The following is a 25,005-nucleotide window of genomic DNA, read 5'->3' on the forward strand; positions in this document are numbered from 1 at the left end:
GACAGCAGGGATAACTTCATGGGGGGCACAGGGCAGCCAGTGAGCAGCGGGGCCCTGAGGTAGCCCAAAGGGGTGCCATCGTGCCCCGAGGCTTGAGGGGTGAGCTGCTCCATGCTCAGAGCCCTGAATCCCTCGGACCCCAAGTATTCTAATGCCCAGAGCTTCATCACTCTGCTCCTCAGCTCCTGGAACCCCGTGTGCCCCCGTCCGGCTATCTGTGCCCTCTCCTTCAGTCAGTTCACCTCGGAGTGCCACCTCTTATCCCATTGCCTTAAGCCATGGGACTGTAAAACCGTTCTCCTCCTCCTAGCTCTGCTGTGCCATCTGACGACTCCTCCAGCCCCCGGGTTCTCTGCCCCAGTCTCCACTCCTCCGACTCCCTCCTGCATTCTCTCTCTTCCATAGCCTTGGACCCTGAAGACTGGGAGGGAGCTGCCATTGGCTAGAGAGAGGGTGTATGTGTGTGTGTGCCCCTCTGTATCCACGTGTGCATGTGCCCCGTGTGTGCGTGTGCACCACCTTTTCACTGGGGTCAGATCCAGCCCTTGTTACCTCGGTTGGCTCCCACTGCTGAGGCTGGAGGAGCTCGTTGGGATGTCCCTCCCTTTCCCCATTGCCTCTTACCCTCAGCATCATCATGTGACATTACGGTACTGCCCAGCGCCGGCACCCTGCGCCCTTCACCCAGTGCTGCTGGACACCTAGGAAAGTACATGCCGAAGGCATCGTCTCCTCTATGTGACTTTCCACGGACACACTGAGCAGGGAAGTAAAATGAGGAATAATAAGGCCTGCCTGGCATGCACCATGCTGGCAGCTCCCCCCCCCCCCGCACCCCACTAACTCGCCTGCAGGTGCAAAGGGTGTCTGTCGTCCTCCCCCATCCAGGTATCATCTCCCGGGGGGCTAAGAGCCCCACTGGGCACCTCCACAATTGCCTTCCTAGAAGGCTGGCAGCACGTCAAGTGTTTGGTGTGCTGTGAGCAGGCCCCTGGATGGCCTGAGGGTGCCCCACTTGTGGATGGCCTGCCCGACTGCTACCGGAAATTCTCTGCTCAGGGGCCAGCTTGTGAGCCACACGACACAGGGAGGGGAACGGGAGCCTTTGGGGTGCTCACCGGCTTGTCCTCGCCACTTGTTGCACTGCCCTCCAGAGCCTAGCAGGAGCCACTGCCGTGCAGGAGCACGTAGCCACAGTCCAAGGCACGTGCCGCCAGCAGGCGTTCCCGTGGTGTCCTCGAAGGGTAGTCTCCTGGAGGCGAGCATGCGACACTGAAAAGCCTGGCTGACTAGCGAGGGCCGTATCCCAAAGGAAGGACGCCAGCGCAGTGCAGCATGGGTCCAGCAGGCACCCGAAGAAAGGAGAGCAGCAAAATACGGACCCTGGACTTCAGAAAAGCAGACTTGGACTCCCTCAGGGAGCTGATGGGCAGGATCCCTGGGAGGCTAATATGAGGGGGAAAGAGTCCAGGAGAGCTGGCTGTATATTTAAAGAAGCCTTATTGAAGGTGCAGAACAAACAAAATCTGATGTGCAGAATAAAATAGCAAATTGGACAGGTGACCAGCATGGCTTAACAGTGAAATCCTTGCTGATCTAAACAGCAAAAACAGAAGCTACAAGAATGTGGAAACTTGGTCAGAGTGATTGGGAGGAGATAGCAATATTGCTCAGCAGCAGGGGTGTAATCAGGAAGCCAAAACACAACTGGATTGCCAGGCTAGCAAGGATGTGAAGTGTAACACGAAGGGTTTCTACAGGTATGTTAGCAACAAGAAAAAGGTCAGGGCAATTGTGGGCCCCTTACTGAATGGGGGAGGCCACCTAGTGACAGATGATGTGGAAGAAGCTGAAGTACTCAATGTTTTTTTTGCCTCGGTCTTCACAGACAAGGTCAGCTCCCAGACTGCTGCACTGGGCAACACAGTATGGCTGGGATGATTTAGTTGGGGTTGGTCCTGCTTTGAGCAGGGGGTTGGACTAGATGACCTCCTGAGGTCCCTTCCAACCCTGATATTCTGTGATTCGGTTTCATTGGGATTCATTGATCAGCAAGTTCAGCTCTTGGCACCTCCAGCTCCAGCAATGGAAACAGGCCTCCTCCTTCCCCAGACTCCTCACTGTCTCCAGGGATTAGACTTGTAGTTCTTGCAATGACGCTCCCATAAGACTTTGTTCAACCCTGGAGTAAAGTGTCCCTCTTGGTTGTACTGGTCAGGTAACCCTTGGTAGCCTGGACCTGCTGCTGTCTCCCTGGAGCTCAAGCAAAGCCTTGTCTTGCTGCCCACAGCTGGTGTCTCCTCTTGTTGCTTTCCCTGGAATCTGTGTTCATCGACTCTGAATTTTCAACAGCTTTGGGCATTGTGCAGATGGGGCGTCCTGAGCTGGAGTGGAGAGCAGCAGCTGATCCTGCAGACAGGAGGGCTCTGCAGGCCAGGTCCCAGGGCTGCAAGTCTCCGGCAAAGCTTTCCATGTTCCTTTGGCCTCTTTTCCCTTCTTTGGTGACTGAGTTTGTTCCATGTGAGGAAAAGAGCAAATTTCATGGAAAGGCCAAGGCAGTTTCAAGTCACTTTCCCAAAACCTTAGAGGGCAAGTGTCTCTGCTCCTGGGGAAAGCACGCGGCTCAGCCCGGCCAGGCTGCGCGGAAGCTGCGCCAGAGAGAAAGCATCTCCCATTTTGCAGCCAGTGGAGCCATTCACACAATCACCTTCTGTTAATTCTATCTGCAACATCAATTAAATTGTTTGTAGAAACTAATTGAATGTGGCTTAATCACACATCTTAATAGCTTTCCACGCTTTGAACTCGTTGTTAATTCCAGTAATAAAATGAAATGAGAGAACTGGCTGGGTAATTAGTAAGGAGGCTTGGGGAAGAAATTGCTCTTTTATAGCATGTAATAAAAGCAGCGTGCTGGTGACCGCTCTCTCCGGCAGGCAGCCGGCTAGCACAGCGATTGTGCTGAGCTAGGGAAAATCCTCCAGCCCCTCTGAGATTCCCTGCCCAGGGGCTTCTCCTGTCTCCCACTCAGCCCCAGCGCTGCTTGGAGGAGCTGGTAATGAGGCTGTACAGCTTGGAAACGCTTGGGACCCAGGGGTGTCAGTTGGCTTGGCCGCGCTGCTCAGGTCGAGTCAAGGCCCCCTAGGAGTCCAGTGCCTGGGAAGGGTGCGTGGGGTGAAGCACTGTGGCCATTCTCTGCTGGGGCTGGGAGCTAGACCCCTGGGTGAGGCACTAGCAGAGCGAGGGAGGTCCATACAGGCTGGCTGGGTCAGCCCAGCTGCGGTAGTCCTTGCACATCATGACCTAGAGGCTATGGAAGTATGACCCATGCAACCCTCCACCACCTGCCACTTTAAGCTGGGGGCAGTCAGAGAAGCCATGGCTCCTAAGTTGGGCCCATTCGCTGCTCTACCTGCCTGAGTTTAGAAGCAGACGATTTATACAGGGCCCAACTCTGCCTTAATCTTTTTGGTGACCTCCTTGTGAACTGGAGCAAACCCAAGCTTTCCTGCAGAACAGAGAACTGCAGCTGCAGCTTCATCCTGGCCAGCTGCTGTCCCTCATCTGCCACATACAGAGCAAACCCTCAGGGAGGGGATGCTGTGCAGGGCTGCCTTGGGTCCCAGAGCAGGGTGGGGCTAGCCCCTCACTGTAGCCATCTTTCTCTTCTCCCCCCCCCCCCCAACTCGCCGTACTCCTGGGACCTTGCTCTCAGCCGGAGGCCTGTGACCTGGAGCAGGACAGACGGTCCCTTTCAGTGAGGGGATCACACGTGGACTCGTGCATGTATTTCTGGGTACATCAGTCCCAGATTGGAGGGACTTGCTTGGGGGACTGAGTTATGGGGAGAGGCAAAAAGAGCCAAGTGAGTCTGTCAGGGTGGCTCATACTTGCAGTCTGTGGGTGAGATGTGCCAGTTGCTGTAATGGTTTCCCAAGAGAAGAGGTGGAAGCCCAGAGTCTAGAGTCATTGAAAGTGATGCTGGCGAACGTACCACAAGGAACTCCCTGTGGTTGGATCCCAGGAGCTGGGAGAGATTTTCCGGCTCTGTGTTCCACAGACGGAAGGAAGGAAGGAATGGGACTGCCTGCAGCTCAACATCACTACCTGTGCTCTGACGAAGGGGCCTGGGCTGTGGGCACTGAGTTCTAATCCTTCCCCAGGTTCGGAGGGGGCTGGCTGGCTCAGGAATGGCATTATTCACATCAGGCAATGGCTGGCCCTGGGAACAGGATAGGGAGCCTCTCACCTCGAGGCCAGCTGCACTGTTAGCTCAGAGAAGCACAAGAGGAGCCTGGGGGTGTTTGAGCTTTAATAGGGGAAGAGAATCCGGAGCTCTGAAACACCTCCATGTTGCTTGCTGGGCACTTTGCGACTGTCTAGGACAATGCCACCTGGCAGAACGTGTGAGCAGAGGGAGGCAGAGAGACTTGCGCTGAACCTGAACCTACTGTCTCTCTCCTGTAGGATTACATGCAGAACGTCCATGGCAAGGAAATAGATCTGCTGAGAACAACAGTGAAGGTGCCGGGCAAGCGGCTCCCCAGGGCAACGACGGCAACAGCCCCCAGCGCCAGCCCCAAAACCAATGGGCTTGCCAAGGAGCGGAGCAGCATGCAGTTCTCAGGAGGCCCAGGTAAGGAGAGGAGGAGGAACTCACCCAGGCTCAGCGGCTACAGGACTCTTAGCTAAGTCACAAGCAGACAGTGCACGAGTGGTTCTGGTGTCTCCTGCTCCTCACACTCTCTTTTCACCAGTCATAGAATCATAGAATATCAGGGTTGGAAGGGACCTCAGGATGTCATCTAGTCCAATCCCCAACTAAATCATCCCAGCCAGGGCTTTGTCAAGCCTGACCTTGAAAACTTCTAAGGAAGGAGATTCCACCACCTCCCTAGGTAACGCATTCCAGTGCTTCACCACCCTCCTAGTGAAAAAGTTTTTCCTAATATCCAACCTAAACCTCCCCCACCGCAACTTGAGACCATTGCTCCTCGTTCTGTCATCTGCTACCACTGAGAACAGTCTAGATCCATCCTCTTTGGAACTCCCTTTCAGGTAGTTGAAAGCAGCTATCAAATCCCCCCTCATTCTTCTCTTCCGCAGACTAAACAATCCCAGTTCCCTCAGCCTCTCCTCATAAGTCATGTGTTCCAGTCCCCTCATCATTTTTGTTGCCCTCCACTGGACGCTTTCCAATTTTTCCACATCCTTCTTGTAGTGTGGGGCCCAAAACTGGACACAGTACTCCAGATGAGGCCTCACCAATGTCGAATAGAGGTGAATGATCACATCCCTCGATCTGCTGGCAATGCCCCTACATATACATCCCAAAATGCCATTGGCCTTCTTGGCAACAAGGGCACACTGTTGACTCATATCCAGCTTCTCATCCACAGTAACCCCTAGGTCCTTTTCTGCAGAACTGCTGCCTAGCCATTCGGTCCCTAGTCTGTAGCGGTGCATGGGATTCTTCCATCCTAACTACAGGACTCTGCACTTGTCCTTGTTGAACCTCATCAGATTTCTTTTGGTCCAATCCTCTAATTTGTCTAGGTCCCTCTGTATCCTATCCCTAGCTTCCAGCGTATCTAACTCTCCTCCCAGTTTAGTGTCATCTGCAAACTTGATGAGGGTGCAATCCACACCATCCTCCAGATCATTTATGAAAATATTGAACAAAACCGGCCTGAGCACTGACCCTTGGGGCACTCCACTAGATACCGGCTGCCAACTAGACATGGAGCCATCAACTACCCGTTGAGCCCGACAATCTAGCCAGCTTTCTCTCCACCTTCTAGTCCATTCATCCAGCCCATACTATTTTAACTTGCTGGCAAGAATACTTTGGGAGACGGTGTCAAAAGCTTTGCTAAAGTCAAGGAACAACACGTCCACTGCTTTCCCCTCATCCACAGAGCCAGTTATCTTGTCATAGAAGGCAATTAGATTACTCAGGCATGACTTGCCCTTGGTGAATCCATGCTGACTGTCCCTGATCACTTACCTGTCCTCTAAGTGCTTCAGAATTGATTCCTTGAGAACCTGCTTCTTGATTTTTTCCAGGGACTGAGGTGAGGCTGATTGGCCTGTAGTTCCCCAGATCCTCCTCCTTCCCTTTTTTAAAGATGGGCACTACATTAGCCTTTTTCCAGTCATCCGGAACCTCCCCCGATCGCCATGAGTTTTCAAAGATAATGGCCAATGGCTCCACAATCACATCCGTCAACTCCTTTAGCACTCTTGGAATCAGCACATCCAGCCCCATGGACTTGTGTTCGTCCAGCTTTTCTAAATACTCCCGAACCACTTCTTTCTTCACAGAGGGCTGGTCACCTCCTCCCCATGCTGTGCTGCCCAGTGCAGTAGTCTGGGAGCTGACCTCGTTCGTGAAGACAGAGGCAAAAAAGCATTGAGTACATTAGCTTTTTCCACATCCTCTGTTACTAGGTTGCCTCCCTCATTCAGTAAGGGGCCCACACTTTCCTTGACTTTCTTCTTGTTGCTAACGTACCTGAAGAAACCCTTCTTGTTACTTTTAACATCTCTTGCAAGCTGCAGCTCCAGGTGTGGCCTTCCTGATTTTACTCCTGCATGCCCGAGCAATATTTTTATACTCCTCCCTGGTCATTTGTCCAATCTTCCACTTCTTGTAAGCTTCTTTTTTGTGTTTAAGATCAGCAAGGATTTCACTGTTAAGCCAAGCTGGTCACCTGCCATATTTACTATTCTTTCTACACATCGGGATGATTTGTCCCTGTAACCTCAATAAGGATTCTTTAAAATACAGCCAGCTCTCCTGGACTCCTTTCCCCCTCATGTTATTCTCCCAGGGGATCCTGCCCATCAGTTCCCTGAGGGAGTCAAGTCTGCTTTTCTGAAGTCCAGGGTTCGTATTCTGCTGCTCTCCTTTCTTCCCTGTGTCACAATCCTGAACTCGACCATCTCATGGTCACTGCCTCCCAGGTTCCCATCCACTTTTGCTTCCCCTACTAATTCTTCCTGGTTTGTGAGAAGCAGGTCAAGAAGAGCTCTGCCCCTAGTTGGTTCCTCCAGCACTTGCACCAGGAAATTGTCCCCTACCCTTTCCAAAAACTTCCTGGATTGTCTGTGCACCGCTGTATTGCTCTCCCAGCAGATATCAGGGTGATTGAAGTCTTCCCATAAGAACCAGGGCCTGCGATCTAGTAACTTCTGTTAGTTGCCGGAAGAAAGCCTCGTCCACCTCCTCCCCCTGGTCCAGTGGTCTATAGCAGACTCCCACCACGACATCACCCTTGTTGCTCACACTTCTAAACTTAATCCAGAGACACTCCGGTTTTTCTGCAGTTTCATACTGGAGCTCTGAGCAGTCATACTGCTCTCTTACATACAATGCAACTCCCCCACAAACTTGCTGTTTGTCCTGCTTTCTTAGTATGAGGCAGGAACCCTCCCCTTTTGCATTCTCCTATTCGTGATTCCTCCCGGTATCCCACGTCCCCACTTACCTCAGGACTTTGGTCTCCTTCCCCAGTGAACCTAGTTTAAAGCCCTCCTCACTAGGTTTGCCAGCCTGCTTGCGAAGATGCTCTTCCCTCTCTTCGTTAGGTGGAGTCTGTCTCAGTCTTTTACACAGCAATCCTGTGTCTGCACGGAGCCGAAATGAGTGCCCTGTTTGGGCAGGGCCATCTTGCTTCCCTTCTGGAGACGGGATGGGGCTGAAACACTTGCCCCCCAGGCCCCTGACATTTTTGTGGCTTTACAGTTATATTTTCCTGTTTTAGAAAATGTTTTCCCTCTGTTGCCATAGGAGCCCTGGTGACTGACCGATTCTGCCAGGCAGATAGTTCCATCTGACTGCACAAAGTGCTGGCAAATGCATAAAGGAAAGAGACTGTAAAGCGTGTGAAAGCTTTTCCATATTCAGTCTCAGTGGCAGTGACTGGAGAGTTAAGGGACAAGAGCAAGTCCCAGATTTTCAGACAAGTGGATTTTCATTGATTGGTGTTCCTTTAAGAGACATTCGGGGTGGGAGGAATGAAAAGTTTCCAAGGGTCATGCTGAACTTCATGACTCCAGCGGGTACTCTCAGTAAGAACTGGAGGGAAGTTCTCAAACTGATTAAGGCTGATTGACTCCGACATGCTGAACCCTCTGTCCAGACTTGCAAGGAGCCTGGGAGACGGAGCCACAAGAATTTGGGTGTCGCTGAGAGAGATTCTGACCTAGGGCATTGCTGGGGCCTGATGGGCTGAGCATGGAAACTGGGGACGTTGTTGTTTGTACTCTTAGTGCCTTCAGTTCCCACATGCCATTCACATTAAGAGGAGACACAGCCCCTGCCCAGGAGCTAAGAAGAGAAGCAGAAAATCTCCCTCCCACCCTACATCTGGGTACTCGGGTACTCTGGCAATGGCTCCAGGGAAAATCCCCAAGGGACAATAGGGACAGCGTTTATATCTAGTAATATCCCCATGGCTCCTGAGCCCAGCAAGCTTCATGGGCTGGTTTCTCGGGGATGTTCTGACAGGTGAAGGAGGAGATGGTGGTGGTCTTGCCCATTAGGCAGGGTGTGGGGGAGTCTGGGCGCTGGGGGCAGAGTGGCAGGAAGTGGTTGTGGGAGAAACCATTGGGAAGGGCTAAGGGTAATGGAGAAATATCGGACATATCTGCTCCAGGCCACCTCCACTCCTCAGACGGAATGGGGAGAAAACAATAAATCCTTAGAAACTGCAGGACACTGACTCATGGGTGACTTTACCTCAATATCTTTTGGGGGGAAAAAACTGAACATAGACCATCAAAATGTATAGTCAGAACTGGTAGAGATGCCTCTAGTTAAGGTGGAATAACATTTTCCACTATAAGCTCCTATTTTCAGCTGCATATAACATTGCCAAACTTTAACCCTTTGGACTGAAATATTCCATGCTGGGCCTCTGCCTGAGGTTGAATTTTTAAACATTTAAGCAAAAATGATTCACCATTAGCTTTGCCAACATTGAAGAATTTTTTCCAGCTGAAGAGCTTCAGCACCTTGAGGGTGTAGAACAGGAACTTGAAATTTAGCCAGGGAATAGTCCTGGGGTTAGAGAGATGTCTTTTGTAATTCCCATGAAAATCTGTTCAGATTAGGGTGACTAGACAGCATATGTGAAAAATCGGGACAGGGGGTGGAGGGTAATAGGAGCCTATATAAGAAAAAGACCCCAAAATCGGGAGGGTCCCTATAAAATCGGGACATCTAGTCACCCTAGTTCTGTTCTGGCAGCATCATAAGCCCCTGCGAACTGCATGTGCACATGCTCAGTAGAGCTTGTTAGACACTTGCTGATAAAATCTCTTGAACATTCCTTCCACTCTGAGCAGGCTGGTTGGCCCCCAAAACTGGAGCTTGTGACAGGACAGCCTGTGCATTCCTAGCCTCTGAGTGCTCGGCTTTGCAACCCTAATGTTCTTTTAATGCTGTTTTGTTTGGGGGTTTTGTATGGAGTGCTACAGAGAGTAGAGAATCCAACCAGGGACAAGCCCATTGTTGAGGCCAAGTGTAAGGTCTATGAACAATTTTTAGTATCTAATTAAATGCAGATAACTAGCATTAATGAAGCATTAAGGGTAAGCAATCGAGTCAGGAATTTCCCAAAGTGAGAGTTGCTGTCCCATGTTAACTCACCCAGTTTGCATTTCCTGTCTGTGCATTCATCACAGACAGTGATACTTTACAGGGTTACAACGAACAAGGCAAAGCCCCACCCCTGAAATTGGAGCAGGTTAGAAAAGGGGTTTCTTTTCTTTCACTTTTGGTTTGAAACTGAAAACAGGCTGACCTGTTTTGCTCAAACATACCCCAGACAATGCCCTCAAGGGAAGCCTGGGAGCTGTCAGACCAGGGGGAATTTGAGAAAGTTCTGAGCTCTCCACCATCCACAGCTACCTCTCAGATCTGCCCCAGGTGTGTCCTTGTTGCCTCGTTCCCCCTTCACTGCCAGCCAGGGGAGCCTTAAATCATCTCAGCCTCCGAAATGACAGTGCCATGAGCAACCGTCCAGCCAGCCTGGTGGTGCTGCTCAGCGCTGGGGCTGGGCTCTGCAGGGGCTCCCACGGCCAGGACGTCTCCAGAAAGGGAGTCACTGCCCTGCAGAGCTCAGCTCAGCACACGACCAGGGTGGTCGGCTGCTGCTCGCGGAACTATCAGGCCAGAGGTGAGGGGAGTTGAGGCCCCCCCTTCGTGTCTGGTAACACAACCACTTTAAAGGTGCCTGCCTGCAGGCGGAGGAAGGAGAGGTTCCTCTGGGGATGGGCAGAGCTGCACCCTGTGAGGAGGGTCAGCTGCCTGGCTGGAAGGGGACGTAATGGTGGGTGCGTAGGACTGGCTGGAAAACAAGAATTCGGTGTTGCAAAAAATGGTGAGGTTTTGAAATTCCTGGTGATTCTGCATTGGAATGAACTGGAGACCTTTCAGAAATTTGGGAGGGTGGGGGGGTCAGGGAGGGGACAGAGGTGCACCTCAGACTGCCCAGCAGCAAGGTCACGCACCGGGGATGTGGGAGACAAGTCCCAGCTTTGGAACATTTCCCATCTCTGAATCAGGATGAGTAGGGCCATGAACCGCGGTCTCCCATCTCCCAGGTGAGTGTCAGGACTCTGGGTGAGGAACTAGCTTGTTCTGGGGCTTGTCAGCACTTGGCAATCCCTGGCAATGAGCACAGGGCTATAGAGTGAGTGTCTGTCTCTTCTTCTCAAAGCCTCCTGCTGGAGCTGTTCCATTTTATATAAACAATTACCTATTCATTGGGCCAGAGAGAGAGAACAATTCTCCACCCTACTGGCTATCTGGGGTCTCTCTCTCTTTCTCATTTCGATCACAAAGTCCATCCTGGACCAAACAACCTTCCTGACAAAAGTTTATTTGAAACCAATACATTTCCGGAAAAACATTTGGTTTTTATACTTTGTTACTTTTCAGTGAAAAACCATTTTGTCAAAAAATGCCCAATTGGCTCTAGCTGCCTGGCGTTCCCTGGATGTGCAGCCTCTGGTAGGTCATCACGTTCTTTACTGTCAAGTTCGCTGGGCAAAGGTATTATTAGTTAAGTGCTGACAATCCCCAGAATGAGCCAGTTCCTCACCCAGACATTTGGCAGTGCCAGTGGGACCCAAACAGACAGGAGGGTGCATGCAGGGGTGCCCAGGGGGAGGAAGTCGAGTTTAACCAGCTTTGACTACAACAAGCAAAACAATACAAGTGTTTAGGGTGGACTTGGATGCGGTGGGGCCAGATGAACTGGGAATGGGAGGGGGCTCGTGGCTAGGTGGCAGGGAAGCTGCTGAAGCAGGGGAGGGCCTTACAGCCAGATAGCTAGCACACCTTCGCTGTTTACATAGGGACTAAGGAGAGTGCAGGTCCATTAAATAAGATGTGAAGCCGGGGTGCATAAGTTACTGTGTTAACCCTGTGTGGATGGTCAGCGGGGTTCAGACCTTTAGATCCCCAACACAGTCCTCTGCTGCTCAAGGTAACAGAGTAACTGGTAATGGTAGAAGACTCGCACTTTGCCCGTGACTTCTCAGCTATTTTCTAGACCCCAAAGGAAAGCTAAGAGACAGAAGAAATAGGTGAAATGCCAGGTTCTGTAGGGCAGAGAACTTCAGTGTTTCTAAACAGTTAATTCTCTGTCCCCTTCTGCTCCTACACCCCTGACCCCACACAGCTTCCCTTGTCCCCAACGCTGCTCCTCTCCGTCCCCGTCCCCTGCTCCTGTCTACTTCCGCCCTTCTCCGTCCCCGTCCCCTACTCCTGCTCCTGCCTACGTCCGCCCTTCTCTGATCCTCTCCTGCTCCGTCCTCTGCTCCTGCCTACGTCCGCCCTTCTCTGATCCTCTCCTGCTCTGTCCTCTGCTCCTGCCTATGTCCGCCCTTCTCTACTCCTGTGGTGCCTCCCTGCTCCTACACCCTTCCTAACCCACCTCTGCTCCTGCCCTCCTACATCTCCATCGGCTCATCTCTGCACGCCCTGAGCTGCTGGCTCAGTGGGGACAGTGAGTGCACAGGGGACAGGGTCCTTTCTGCAGCTTGGAGAGCAATTGCAGGAGAAGTGGTACTCGGCCATGGCTGTCCTGAGCTGCAGTCTGCTCAGTCTCTCTGGAGGACAGTGCATGCGCAGGCTGGTCACATGTTGGAGGTGTCGGGGGCTGGAGCACACTGAGATCAGATGGAATATTCAGAGACTAACAAATTTATTTGAGCATAAGCTTTCGTGAGCTACAGCTCACTTCATCGGATGCATTCAGTGGAAAATACAGTGGGGAGATTTATATACACAGAGAACATGAAACAATGGCTGTTACCCTACACACTGTAACGAGAGTGATCAGGTAAGGTGAGATATTACCAGCAGGGGGGAGGCGGGGAGGAAACCTTTTTGTAATGATAATCAAGGTGGGCCATTTCCAGCAGTTGACAAGAACGTCTGAGGAACAGTGTGGGGGGGTGTAGTTTGTGTAATGACCCATCCACTCCCAGTCTTTATTCAAGCCTAAGTTACTTGTATCCAGTTTGCAAATTAATTCCAATTCAGCAGTCTCTCGCTGGAGTCTGTTTTTGAAGTTTTTTTGTTGAAGAATTGCCACTTTTAGGTCTGTAATCGAGTGACCAAAGAGATTGAAGTGTTCTCCAACTGGTTTTTGAATGTTATAATTCTTGACGTCTGATTTGTGTACATTTATTCTTTTACATAGAGACTGTCCAGTTTGACCAATGTACATGGCAGAGGGGCATTGCTGGCACATGATGGCATCTATCACATTGGTAGATGTGCAGGTGAACGAGCCTCTGATAGTGTGGCTGATGTGATTAGGCCCTATGATGGTGTCCCCTGAATAGATATGTGGACAGAGTTGGCAACGGGCTTTGTTGCAAGGATAGGTTCCTGGGTTATCCTTGCAACAACAACAACAAAGCCCGTTACCAACTGTGTCCACATATCTATTCCCCCCAGCCCCGCTCTCCTGCTGGTAATAGCTCACCATACCTGATCACTCTCATTACAGTGTGTATGGTAACACCCATTGTTTCATGTTCTCTGTGTATATAAAATCTCCCCACTGTATTTTCCACTGCATGCATCTGATGAAGTGAGCTATAGCTCATGAAAGCTTATGCTCTAATAAATTTGTTGGTCTCTAAGGTGCCACAAGTCCTCCTTTTCTTTTTGCGGATACAGACTAATACGGCTGCTACTCTGAAAGCTATTCAGAGACTGTAGCTGCCAAACTCCCAAGTCTCTACTGAGCATGTGCAAACTGAGACTTTTTTCAGAGTGATAACTTTCTCAAATTTGGGCAGATTTTCACAGATGTATCTAAAGGCATCTCCCTGTGACCCAGGCAGCTTTCTCACCTCCCTGTCACATTTCAAGTCACTGCTCCAAGCGGTTCAGCCATTTCCTACGAGATTGGGGGAAATAGATTGTGTTCTCGGAAATGGTGGATCCATTTTAGATGAAACATGCCAGTAAAATTCAACCTGAAGCAATCCCCTGGCACGGAAAATTTCAGCCCGAACCATGAAAGCCTGGCAAAGTTATAAACAACTGACAACACGCTCTTATAACGGAAGCTATTTGGCAGCCTGAACTCAGTTCCTGCACTGCCTCAAATGAATTTCTCAGGTCTCCAATAATTCTCTTTATTCATCTCTGTCCCCTCCCGAGTGCTGTAGTATCCTGTGAGAGCTGGGATCACCAGTGTGTCCCAGGGCCCAGAGGAGGGCGCACCATCGAATCATTGACTCCAAAGTCTTCTTTGGCACAATGCCAGCAAACAGCTTGGTTATGGTGAGGCCGCTGATGCCTCAGGCTGGCCAGTGTTATTTCTTTGTGCGCCTCTGTCTGGTGTCTCTTGTCTTATACTCAGATTGTCAGCTCCTTGGGGCAGAGCCCCTCTCTTTGTCTGTGTCTGTGCAGCACCCAGCATAGTGGGGTCCTGCTCCTTGACTGGGGCTCCGAGGCGCTGTGGGAACACAAATAGTAAGTAAAAATATATAACAGCATTAGGATATTTTGAGTGTTATTTATTTACCATCTTGCTGCGAGTTTTACTATTATCTCAAGAATGAGATAGCTGTAAGACAAGCCTATCTTAGCACAATAAGCACTGGTCATTTTTCAGAGGTTCCACTCACTATTCCATATTGATACCCAGGTCATTCTTCTGCTAATTTAAAACCCAGCAATGTGTATGATAAATGCAAAAGATTCCTTCCAATGTGCATTACCCTGCACTGATCACCTGGTAATGCCATCTCCTGGTGTGCTGCCCATTCCCCTACCTTGGCTAGTCCTTCTGAAATTCCCAAACATTTCTAGCCTTGACTAATCGAAAGAATTATTTTCTCTGGGATTTTGCCCCATCACTCTTCACCCCTTTTTCCAGATCTTTAATATATAACATTGGTCGTAGTATGGACCCTAGCGGATCCCCACTGTTAACCTTTTGCCATATTGGAAACTGACAGTTTATTCCTAATTAACTTTCTTAAACCATTGTCAGTAATTCTTTACAAGTCCTGAGATGGTGTGGGGGGGATTCCTGAAGGAATCAGAAAAAGCAAATGTGGTGTCAGTCTTTAGAGAAAGGAAAGACAAGTGTTCCTGGTAGTTACTGCCCACGTCTCTAAGAAAATAACAGAATAAATATTAATGGATCAAATCTTCACAAGTGGTTGCTAATTTTGGGTGCTCAACTTAAGGCACCCGGGCCCTGCTTTTTAGAGGCGCTGCCCACTGGCAGCTCCCTCTGGCTTCAGCTGGAAGTGCAGGTACTCAGCACGTGGGAAAATCAGGCCCCCAAAGCCTCCCGAGGGGCACACAACACGAGTTGCCCAAATGAAGTGAACACTCCCAAAATGAACAATCAGCAGCACTGAGCAGAGACAATGGTGCCAGACGGGCAGAGTTGTGTTTGGACAGGGGACTGCAGCAGTGGGGTGTGCAGTGGTGCCGGGCAGGCAGAGTTGTGTTTGGGCGGGCGACTGCAGCAGTGGGGTGTGCAATGGGGTGTGCAGTGGTGCCGGGCAGGCAGAGCTGTGTTTGGGCTGGCGACTGCAGTAGTGGGATATGCAGTGGAAGTCCTGGGTCTGAGATCGTATTTCAGATTTCACTGGTTACAGGAGGAGCTGCTGCCATGTGGCTTTGAACTAGCTGAGAGCATGTTGCTAGGCGCTGATGGAGGAAGCGTGTTTCCAGCTCCTCTCCCCAGCCCGAGCCTGTTTCTCTCCACACATGAGAGCCAATTGTGAGAGCACAGGTCCACCCCCAACCAGCAGGCCAACACCTTCTTGGTCCTGCCCCTGCACTTCTCAGAGCCTGGTTCCCCTCTCATCCCCCAGCCTGCCACTTCTGCTTGTTTCTGGCATGAGGGGCAGAGGTAGGTGCCAGGCTCCTGGGACAGGCAGCTTCTACTGGACATGCAGACTGGATAAAAAGGGAATTTTACCTGGGTAGGGCAGGACATGCCCCACCCTAGAATCCCAGCCCTACCTCCCAGTGACCCAGACCCCGCCCGCCCTACCCCAACACAGAACCCCATTTTCTCACTGATCACAGAATCCAGCAAATCCCAGCAAGATACTGAACATCTGCAAGGAGTTTAGAGCAGAAGGTTCTAGGTCTTGAGAGCCAAGAATGCAGGTCACGCTTAGAAGATGGGAGACTAGTTTGGAGACAAGCTACTCTGAGAAGGGCTTTAGGCTCATGTGGAAAGCAGCTGAAGATGAGCCCCCAGTGCAATGCTGTAGCTAAGGGCTAGGTGAGTCCATGGATATAAATGGAGAACCGTGAATAGGAGCAGGGAGGTGATAGTACCTTTAATTATTATGTATTTCTTTGTATTGTGGCAGCACCTTGTAGCTCCAATGGTGGGCCAAACCCTCATTATGTGAGGCTCTATACAAGCACAGAACAAATCCAGTCCCTGCCCAAAGGGATTTCAATCCAAGCATACGACAAGAGACAATAGCTGGCTACAGAGAGGCAGATGGGGACCACAAGGGAGCAGTGAGACCTACAGTAGAACCTCAGAGTTACAAACACCAGGGATACAAATTGACCAGTCAACCACACACCTCATTTGGAACCAGAAGTATGCAATCAGGCAGGAGCAGAGAGACACACACAAAAGCAAATACAGTACCGTACAGTGTTAAACATAAACTACTAAAAAAATAAGGGGAAAGTTTAAAAAAAATTGACAAGGTAAGGAAACTGTTTCTGTGCTTGTTTCATTGGCATTAAAATGGTTAAAAGCAGCATTTGTCTTCTGCATAGTAAAGTTTCAAAGCTCTATTAAGCTAACGTTCAGTTGTAAACTTTTGAAAGAACCATAACATGTTCAGAGTTACAAACAACCTCCATTCCCAAGGAGTTTGTAACTCTGAGGTTCTACTGTATATTGGGTGGAATGAATGGAATGGTCTCAGCAGCCCAGCTGTTAATTTTTTCATAGACATAAAGGAAAATTGTAAGAAGGGATTTGCATGAGGTGACTTCGTGGCTGTTTACAGGAGCTCCTCCCAAGCATGAGTGGCAGCATGAGAGAAAACAGAAAGGGGCTTGTTTGAAAATTGAACAAGTGAATGATGAGCTACGTAATATACCTCCGTATACGGCATTAATGAGATCATTACTGGATATTGTATCCATCCTTTAATAGGATGATGAGGAATTGGAAAGACTTCTGCAAAAAGAAAATACCCCAAGAATAACCTGAGGTCTGGAAAACCTACCTGACCGTGAGAAACTAAAGAACATAACGGCCATACTGGGTCAGACCAAAGGTCCATCTAGCCCAGTATCAAATGCCAGGTGCCCCAGAGGGAATGAACAGAACAGGCAATTACCAAGCGATCCATCCCCTGTCACCCATTCCCAGCTTCTGGCAAACAGAGGTTAGGGGCACCATCCCTGCCAATCCAGGCTAATAGCCATTGATGGACCCATCCTCCATGAACTTATCTGTTTCTTTTTTGAACCATACTGTAGTCTTGGCCTTCACAACATCCCCTGGCAAGGAGTTCCACAGGCTGACTGTGTGTTGTGTGAAGAAATACTTTCTTTAGTTTGTTTTAAACCAGCTGCCTATTAATTTCATTGGGTGACCCTTAAAAGAAGCCCAATTTAGTTTATTGAGAACATACGTACATAAGAACAGCCATACTGGTTCAAACCAATGGGCCATCTAGTGCAGGATCCTGTCGCAAACAGTGGTCAAGTGCCAGATGCTTCAGAGAGTATGAACAGAACAGAGCAACTTATTAAGCGATCTGTCCCTGTCATCCAGTCCCAGCTTCTGGCAGTCAGAGTTTCAACACAACCAGAGCATGGGGCTACAGCCCTGACCATCTTGGTTAATAGCCACTGAAGGACCTATTCCCCAGGAACTGATCTAGTTCTTTTTTGGAACTCAGTTATAACTTTCCCTTCATAACATCTCCTGGCAGCAAGTTCCACAGGTTGACCGTTCGTTGTGTGAAGAAGAACTTCCTTATGTTTGTTTTAAACCAGCTGCCTATTAATTTAATTGGGTGACCCCTGGTTCTTGTGTTATGTATAGGGGTAAATAACACTTTCTCCACACTTTTCATGATTTTATAGACTTCTGTCAATCTCCCCTTCATCACATCTTTTCCAAGATAAACAGTCCCAGTCTCTCCTCACATGGAAACCTTATGGATCACTCCTCACATGGAAACCGTTCCAGACCCCTCCTCATTTTCATTGCCCTTCTCTATACTTTTTCAATCCAATAGATCTTTTTAGAGATGGGGTGACCAGATCTGCACGCAGTACTCAAGGTGTGGTCATACCATGGATTTCTATAGTGGCGTTATGATATTTTCTGTCCTATTATCTCTCCCTTTCTTAATGATTCCCAAAATTCTGATTGCTTTTTTGACTGCCGCTGCACACTGAGTGGATGTTTTCAGAGAACTCTCCACAATGTCTCCAAGGTCTCTTTCTTGACTGGTAACGGCTAATTGAGATCCTATCATTTTGTATCGATAGTTGGGATTATGTTTTCCAATGTGCATTACTTTGCATTTATCAAACAGTGAATTTGTCTGCCATTTTGTTGCCCAGTCACCCAGTTTTGTGAGATCCCTTTGTAACTCTTCACAGTCTGCTTGGGACTTAACTATCTTGAGTAATTTTGGATCATCTGCAAATTTTGCTACCTCACTGTTTACCCCATTTTCCAGATCATTTATGAAATATGTGAATGCCCAGTACAGACCCCTGGGGGATACCACTATTTACCTCTCTTCATCTGAAAATTTACCATTTATTCCTACCCTTTGTTTCCTATCTTTTAAACCAGTTACCGATCCATGAGAGGACCTTCCCTCTTCTCCCATAACTGATTACTTTGCTTAAGAGCCTTTGGTGAGGACCTTGTCAAAGGCTTTCTGAAAATCTAAGTGCCCTAATCCATTTGGGATCCCCCTTGTTGACCCCCTCAAAGAATACGAGTAGATAGGTGAAGCAAGATTTCCCTTTACACAAGCCCTGTTGACTCTGCCCCAACATACTGTGTTCATCTATGGGTGTTTCTACACATAAGCAACTACAGCAGCAAAGCTGCACCTCTGTAGTGCTTCAGTGGTGACACTGCCTATGCCAGTGGGAGGGGTTGTCCTTTCAGCGTAGCTAGTCCACCTCCCCAAGAGGCGGAAGCGGGCTCAACGGGAGAATTCTCTTGTCAACCTTACACTACACCTGGGGTTAGGTCCTGCATCACTCTAGATGTGATTAGCTGCATCACTCAGGGGTGTGGATTTTTCACACCCCTGAGCAACATGGTTATACTGACCTTGTAATGATGCTGCCTTTGGTGGGACAATTCTGAGAGTACCACTTCAGGACAAATTGCTTAGAGCAGGACAGTTACAGCCCAAGGCTGGGTTCCTTTGCACACCAAGGCAAACTAAAGCAGCCAAACAGCGATGACTTCAGTTTTACCCCACTGGCTAACCAGAAGTCATACAAGCAATTCCCTTAGACACTCCGGTTTCCCAGTATCACCACCAGCACCACAAGTTATGGGGATGAATGGTTATGAAAACCAATACCCCAGTAAAAGAAAAAAGGTTCTCCTGATCCCAAAGGACCAAGCTCCAGACCCAGGTCAATATACATAAGAACAGCCATATTGGGTCAGACCAAAGGTCCATCAAGCCCAGTACTCTGCCCTCTGACAGTGGCCAATGGCAGGTGCCCCAAAGGGAATGAACAGACAGGTTATCATAAAGTGATCCATGCCCTGTCACCCAATCCCAGCTTCTGGCAAACAAAGGCTAGGGGACACCATTCCTGCCCCTCCTGGCTAATAGCCATTGATGGAATTATCTTCCATGAATCTATCTAGCTCCCTTTTGAACCCTGTTATAGTATTGGCCTTCACAACACCCTCTGGCAAGGAGTTCCACAGGTTGACAGTGCATTGTGTGAAAAAATACTTTCTTGTGTTTGTTTTTAAACCTGCTACCTCTTAATTTCATTTGATGACCCCTAGTTCTTGTGTTATGAGGAGTAAATACACTTCCTCATTTAATTTCTCCACACCAGTCATGATTTATAGACCTCTATCATATCCCCCCTTAGTCGTCTCTTTCTAAACGGAAACAGCCCCAGTCTTATTAATCTCCTCATACAGAAGTCATACGAGTCAGATTTTACCCACAAATCCCACTGTTGCCAATCTTTTAGAATCTAAAAATCTAAAGGTTTATCAATGACATACAGTAATGGCAAAGTTTGTGGTTCAGGCTTGCAGCAGTGATGGAATAAACTGCAGGTTCAAATCAAGTCTCTGGAGTCCATCCACAAGGGATGGGTCTTCAGTCCTTGGTTCAGAGCTTCAGTTTGTAGCAAGGTTCCTCCAGATGTAAGAAGCAAGATTTGAAGACAAGATGGAGGGGGTTTTCAGGGCCTTTTATATCCTCTCCATGCAGAAGGACACCCCGCCGTTCTTACTGTGGAAATCACAGTAGCAAGATGAGCCTTGGAGTCACATGATCAAGTCGCATGTCCATGCATGACAGTTCTTTAGAGGCCGACGCCATTGTTACATGTTAGTTTGAAAGTTCCCAGAAAAGCTCAGATGTGGATTGGTGTGTCCCAAAGTCCATTGTGCGTTAAGTGTTTCTTGATTGGGCACTTACTGAGAATAGCCCTTCTCAAGAAGCTGACCAAATGCGTCACTGATGCTACAATGGGGGACATAGGTGCCAACTCCGTGGGTGCTTTGGAGCTGGAGCACCCACTGGCAGCTCCCCGCCCCAGCTCCCCTCCCCCGAGCACACTGCGTCCCCGATTCTCCCCCTAGCTCCCAGTGCTTGCAGCCGTGAAACAGCTGTTTTCGCAGCAGCAACCGCTAGGAGGGAGAGGGGAAGAGGGGAACGTGGTGCACTTCGGGAAGAGGCGGGGCCAGGGCAGGGATTTGGGGAAGGAGTCCAATAGGAGCAGGGAGGGGCGGAGTTGGGGTGGGGACTTTGGGGAAGGGGTTGGAGGTGGGGTGGGGGTAGGGATGGAGTCGGGGTGGGGCCGAGGGGCGCGCACTCACCGGTGCTGGAAAGTTGGCGTCTATTGTGGAGGAGATTTAGATTGGATATTAAGAAAACTTTTCACAAGGAGGGTGGTGAAGCACTGGAATGGGCTACCAAGGGAGGTGGTGAATCTCCTTCTTAGAGGTTTTCAAGGTCAGGCTTGACAAAGCCCTGGCTGGAATGATTTAGTTGGGGACTGGCCCTGCTTTGAGCAGAGGGTTGGACTAGATGACCTCTTGAGGTCTCTTCCAACCCTGATATTCTATGATACTTGGAATCAAAGCACATTGAGGTACAAGTATATAGCCAATATTCATAACTTCAACTACAAAAATGATACACACAACAGACAGCATCATCATAACCAGCAAATCATAACCTTTCCATAGACATGTTACACAACAACCTTTGTACAATATTTGCTGCAAATATATAACAGTGATTGCAACAATGATCTGTACGGCTACAGGTTATGTCAGCAATGTCACAGACTTAACTTCCTAGTGTAGACCAGGCCTATGTGTCTCATAATTCTGTTCATTACTGTAGTTTCAGTCAATTTGCCCGGCACTGAAATTAGGCTTACTGGCCTATAACTGCCAGGATCTCCTCTGCAGCCTTTTGTAAACATTGGCATCCCACTAACTATCCTTCAGTCATAGCTGAGGGATAGCTCAGTGGTTTTAGCATTGGCCTGCTTAACCCAGCATTGTGAGTTCAATCCTTGAGGGGGCCATTTAGGGATCGGGGCAAAAATTGGGGATTGGTCCTGCTTTGAGCAAGGGGTTGGACTAGATGACCTCCTGAGATCCCTTCCAACCCTGATATTCTATGATCTGGTATAGGAGCTGATTTAAATAATAGGTTACATACCAGAGTTAGTATTTCTGCAATTCCACGTTTGAGCTCCTTGAAAACTCCCAGGTGATACCATCTGGTCCTGGTGACTTATTGCTGTTTAATTTATCAGTTTGTTCCAAAATCACCTCTAATAAAGAACATAAGAATGGCCATACTGGGTCAGATGAAAGGTCCATAGAACCCAGTATCTTGTCTACCGACGGTGGCCAATACCAGATGCCCACAGAGGAAGTGAACCTAACAGGTAATGATCAAGTGATCTCTCTGCTGCCATCCATCTCCCACCCTCAACAAACAGAGGCTAGGGACACCATTCCTTACCCATCCTGGCTAATAGCCATTAATGGACTTACCTCCACGAATTTATCAGTTCTCTTTTAACCCTGTTATAGTCCTAGCCTTCACAACCTCCTTAGGCAGGATTTCCACAGGTTGACTGTGCTCTGAGTGAAGAAGAACTTTTATTTGTTTTAATTTGTTTTATTTGGACAGTTCCTCAGATTTGTCACCTAAAAAGAATGGCTCAGGTTTGGGAATCTCCCTGACATCCTCAGCCGTGAAGGTTACTGCAAAGCTCATCCAGAAGTTATCACGGGGTGATAGTCTCTGTCCTTGTCATGCAGGATGGTCAGAAGGGTCCCTTCTGGCTTTAAAATCTACAAATCTATAACCAGAATAATGCAAATGCCCAGGGAGCCAGAGGGGTCGAGGTCAGGAAGAGTTGGATGAGTGAGATTTCTTCTCTGGCTTAGCTCAGCAATGACTCAGCCCCGCAGGATCTGCAAACTGCCTGAGGGCTGTAAGTCCAAATGGGGATTGTTAATGGTGGGACAAACAGGTGGCAACTTTTCCCAGTGCTGGTGGTGCTCGACCCGGCTCCACCCCGGCCCCTGCCCCATTCCAACCCCTTCCCCAAAGTCTCCTCCCCAACTCCGCCCCCTTCCTGCCCCTATTGGACTCCTTCCCCAAATCCCCACCCTGGCCCTGCCTCTTCCCTGAGTGCGCCGTGTTCCCCTCCTCACCCTCTCCCTCCAGTGCTTTGCCGCATAAACAGTTGTTTTGCGGCAGAAGCGGCTGGGAGAGGGGGAGAAGCGGGCGCAGCGCGCTTGGGGGAGGAGGTGGAGGCGGAGATGAGCTGGGATGGTGGGGCGGGCAGGACCACCAATTTTCCCCATGGGTGCTCCAGCCCCGGAGCACCCATGGAGTTGGTGCCTGTGGATGGGACGCTAGGCGGAGGGTGGTTATCAGCAGAGAGGAGACTGAGGCTGAATCTCAGGGCATGTGCCTGGTCAGGAGATGGCTCCTGTTGGGGAATCCTCTCCCAGGGGAGCGTAGGCACTGTGGTCACATAAACTGGAGAACAGATTCTAGGCTTGACGCTGCCCAGCCTCCAGGGGAAGAATTGGATGGTTTCCTGTAGTATGAGCTCTTCTTGCCTGCCCTCTGCAGTATTTCTTCTAGGTCACGGGGACCGTTGGGGAGCCCACTCACCTGTGTGCCTGCCTCCAGAAGCAGGGTTAGGCTGTGCCTTGGGGCCCTGTGCGCATAGCCCAGTGGAATGAGGAGGGCCTGTAGCTTGCTTTGCAGAAACAGGGAGCCACTCCCACCTGTGCAGGGGCTGCTCCCTGCAACACGAGGCTTGTGGCAGGTGACTAGCGACTGGCCTTTGGCTGGGGGTGCTGGGCAGGCCTTGCCTCTCCTCTGGGCCCTGGCAGTTGAATCTGGAGTTGGAGGTTTGTGGTGAGGGTATGTTTTCAGCCGGGCCTGGGGAAAGTCAGGGCTGGGCGTCTCAGTCAAGTAGGTGGGAGCAGTGCAGTGGGGGGCAACCCTGGCAGCCTGAGCAGGCTGAAGCAGTGCTGGGGGGCGGGGACGGGTGGCCCTGGGAGCAGTGGGGGGGGGCCTGGCATCCCGAGCACAGGCGGGAGCAGTGCTGGGGGTTGAGGGGTGGCCCTGGGAGTCTGAGCAGGCAGAAGCAATGCTGGGGGCGGCCCTGGGAGCAGTGGGGGGAGGCAGCCCGAGCAGGCAGGAACGGTGCTTGGGAGCAGCCCTAAAGGCACGTTTCATTGTCATCTCTGGAATGCACTGTCTGGGGCATGTGTGTACCAGTGCAAGTGGGGGGTAGCCAGCCTGCCCGTTCCACTGCCTGGCCTCTGGTCCCTAAAGAGACCACCTGGCCCTTCCCCCTCTGGGCAGGGCGATGGGGTGTGTGCACTGCCCCTGTGGCTCCGTCTCTGCCAAGTGAGGGATTGGCTCCCCCAGGCTGGGGTTGCTGAGCCTGCTGTGATCATGTCACGTCGGGCTCCCTCGATGTTAACATCTCATTATCTTTGTTACTGTAATTACATTATCCGCTGCTTTATGCAGAATTATTCTCCGAGGACTAATTGATGGATCCATGTTTAATTCATTAATCATTAGCATCAAATTCGACAATTACAGTGCACACTGATTGTGGAGTTTCAAATGTAATGAGGGGAGAATTAACAAAGAAAAGGGAAAACCTGTTTCCCTGGCACACTGCTGCTCGCTGTGGGGGACAAGGACATTGAGGGAAGAAGAGGTGGCAGAAAGTGCGCCATGGGGCCAGGTGGCACAGGACATTGCAGAGAAAAGACCCATTAGCTCTTGCCACACGCCTCCACTGATCCCAGCCAGGGCAGCCAGTTCTCCAGCCCCAGAGCGGGCCCATGTTAGCCCCTGCGAACAGAACCACATTTGGGCTCCATGCAAGGGCAGCTCAGTTTTCAGCAAGAGAACCAGTCTGACTAGCCTGTTCCCTGGGGAGCAGCTCTGAAGGGTGTAACAGACTGGCAGGGCTCGGAGCAAGGAGTGTGGCTTCCCTTCTGCACCAGAAAGAACCAGGGGAACCTAAAGAACCTAATTTCCCCCTTTCCCTCTCCCCCACTTTGAACTAGTAAAGCTAGTCAGTGGCATCGGGTGTACCAAAAAGTGCTCTTGCTGATTTCCCCACAAGCCTTGGGCAGCCTGTCCATGCAGAGTGGGGTGGGCATGGTGCACAGGAATCAATTTCCTGGGGCCTGCAAAACATAATTTCACAGGCCTGCCCTTACATGCTACGGCGGCTCTGCTCCTTCAAACGCTGGCCCTCTCCGAAGCTGGAAGGGACCGAAGGCTGCTCGGAGGGGCAGCTGCATGCACCACTGCCCGTGCTGCTGTCCCCCAGCCAGCCCCCGGAAAGGCAGCACCACCACTGGCAGCTCCAATGGTACATGGGGAGGCAGAACGAAGCTGCAGCTGCTGCACTGCGTGGAAATCCTGCGGCCCATCTCTCTCCCTGCTGGAGCCTGTCTGCTTGTTCGCAGACAGAATCCCAGAACCATGTTCCCCTCCTGTCCTGCCGCACCAGCAGTGGGAGATCGGCCTCCTCTCTTACCTGTCCCCAGCCTCACAAGTGAAATGGGGGAGCCTGCTTAAGAACCAGGGTTGAGCCATTCCCCCCCACCCAGCTGACTGTCAAAGAGGATCCCCTCCTCCCCAGCTGACCCAACACCATACAGGACCCTGTTCTGCCCCCGGCCTTTCACCAGCAGGGGCATGTAT

General features: G+C 50.3%; 1 protein-coding gene across 3 annotated transcripts in view; it reads left to right on the forward strand.

Moving 5' to 3' along the window:
* AGAP3 (ArfGAP with GTPase domain, ankyrin repeat and PH domain 3) overlaps positions 1-25,005 on the forward strand; it is a 243,096-nt gene that overhangs the window by 165,383 nt on the left and 52,708 nt on the right. For all 3 annotated transcript variants that reach the window (XM_038388865.2, XM_043509842.1, XM_043509841.1), the window contains exon 11: positions 4,468-4,636. In XM_038388865.2, the coding sequence (XP_038244793.1) occupies positions 4,468-4,636 (169 nt within the window). The remainder of the gene's footprint in view (positions 1-4,467; positions 4,637-25,005) is intronic.

This window comes from Dermochelys coriacea, chromosome 2, assembly GCF_009764565.3.
Source record: "Dermochelys coriacea isolate rDerCor1 chromosome 2, rDerCor1.pri.v4, whole genome shotgun sequence".
NCBI lineage: Eukaryota > Metazoa > Chordata > Testudines > Dermochelyidae > Dermochelys > Dermochelys coriacea.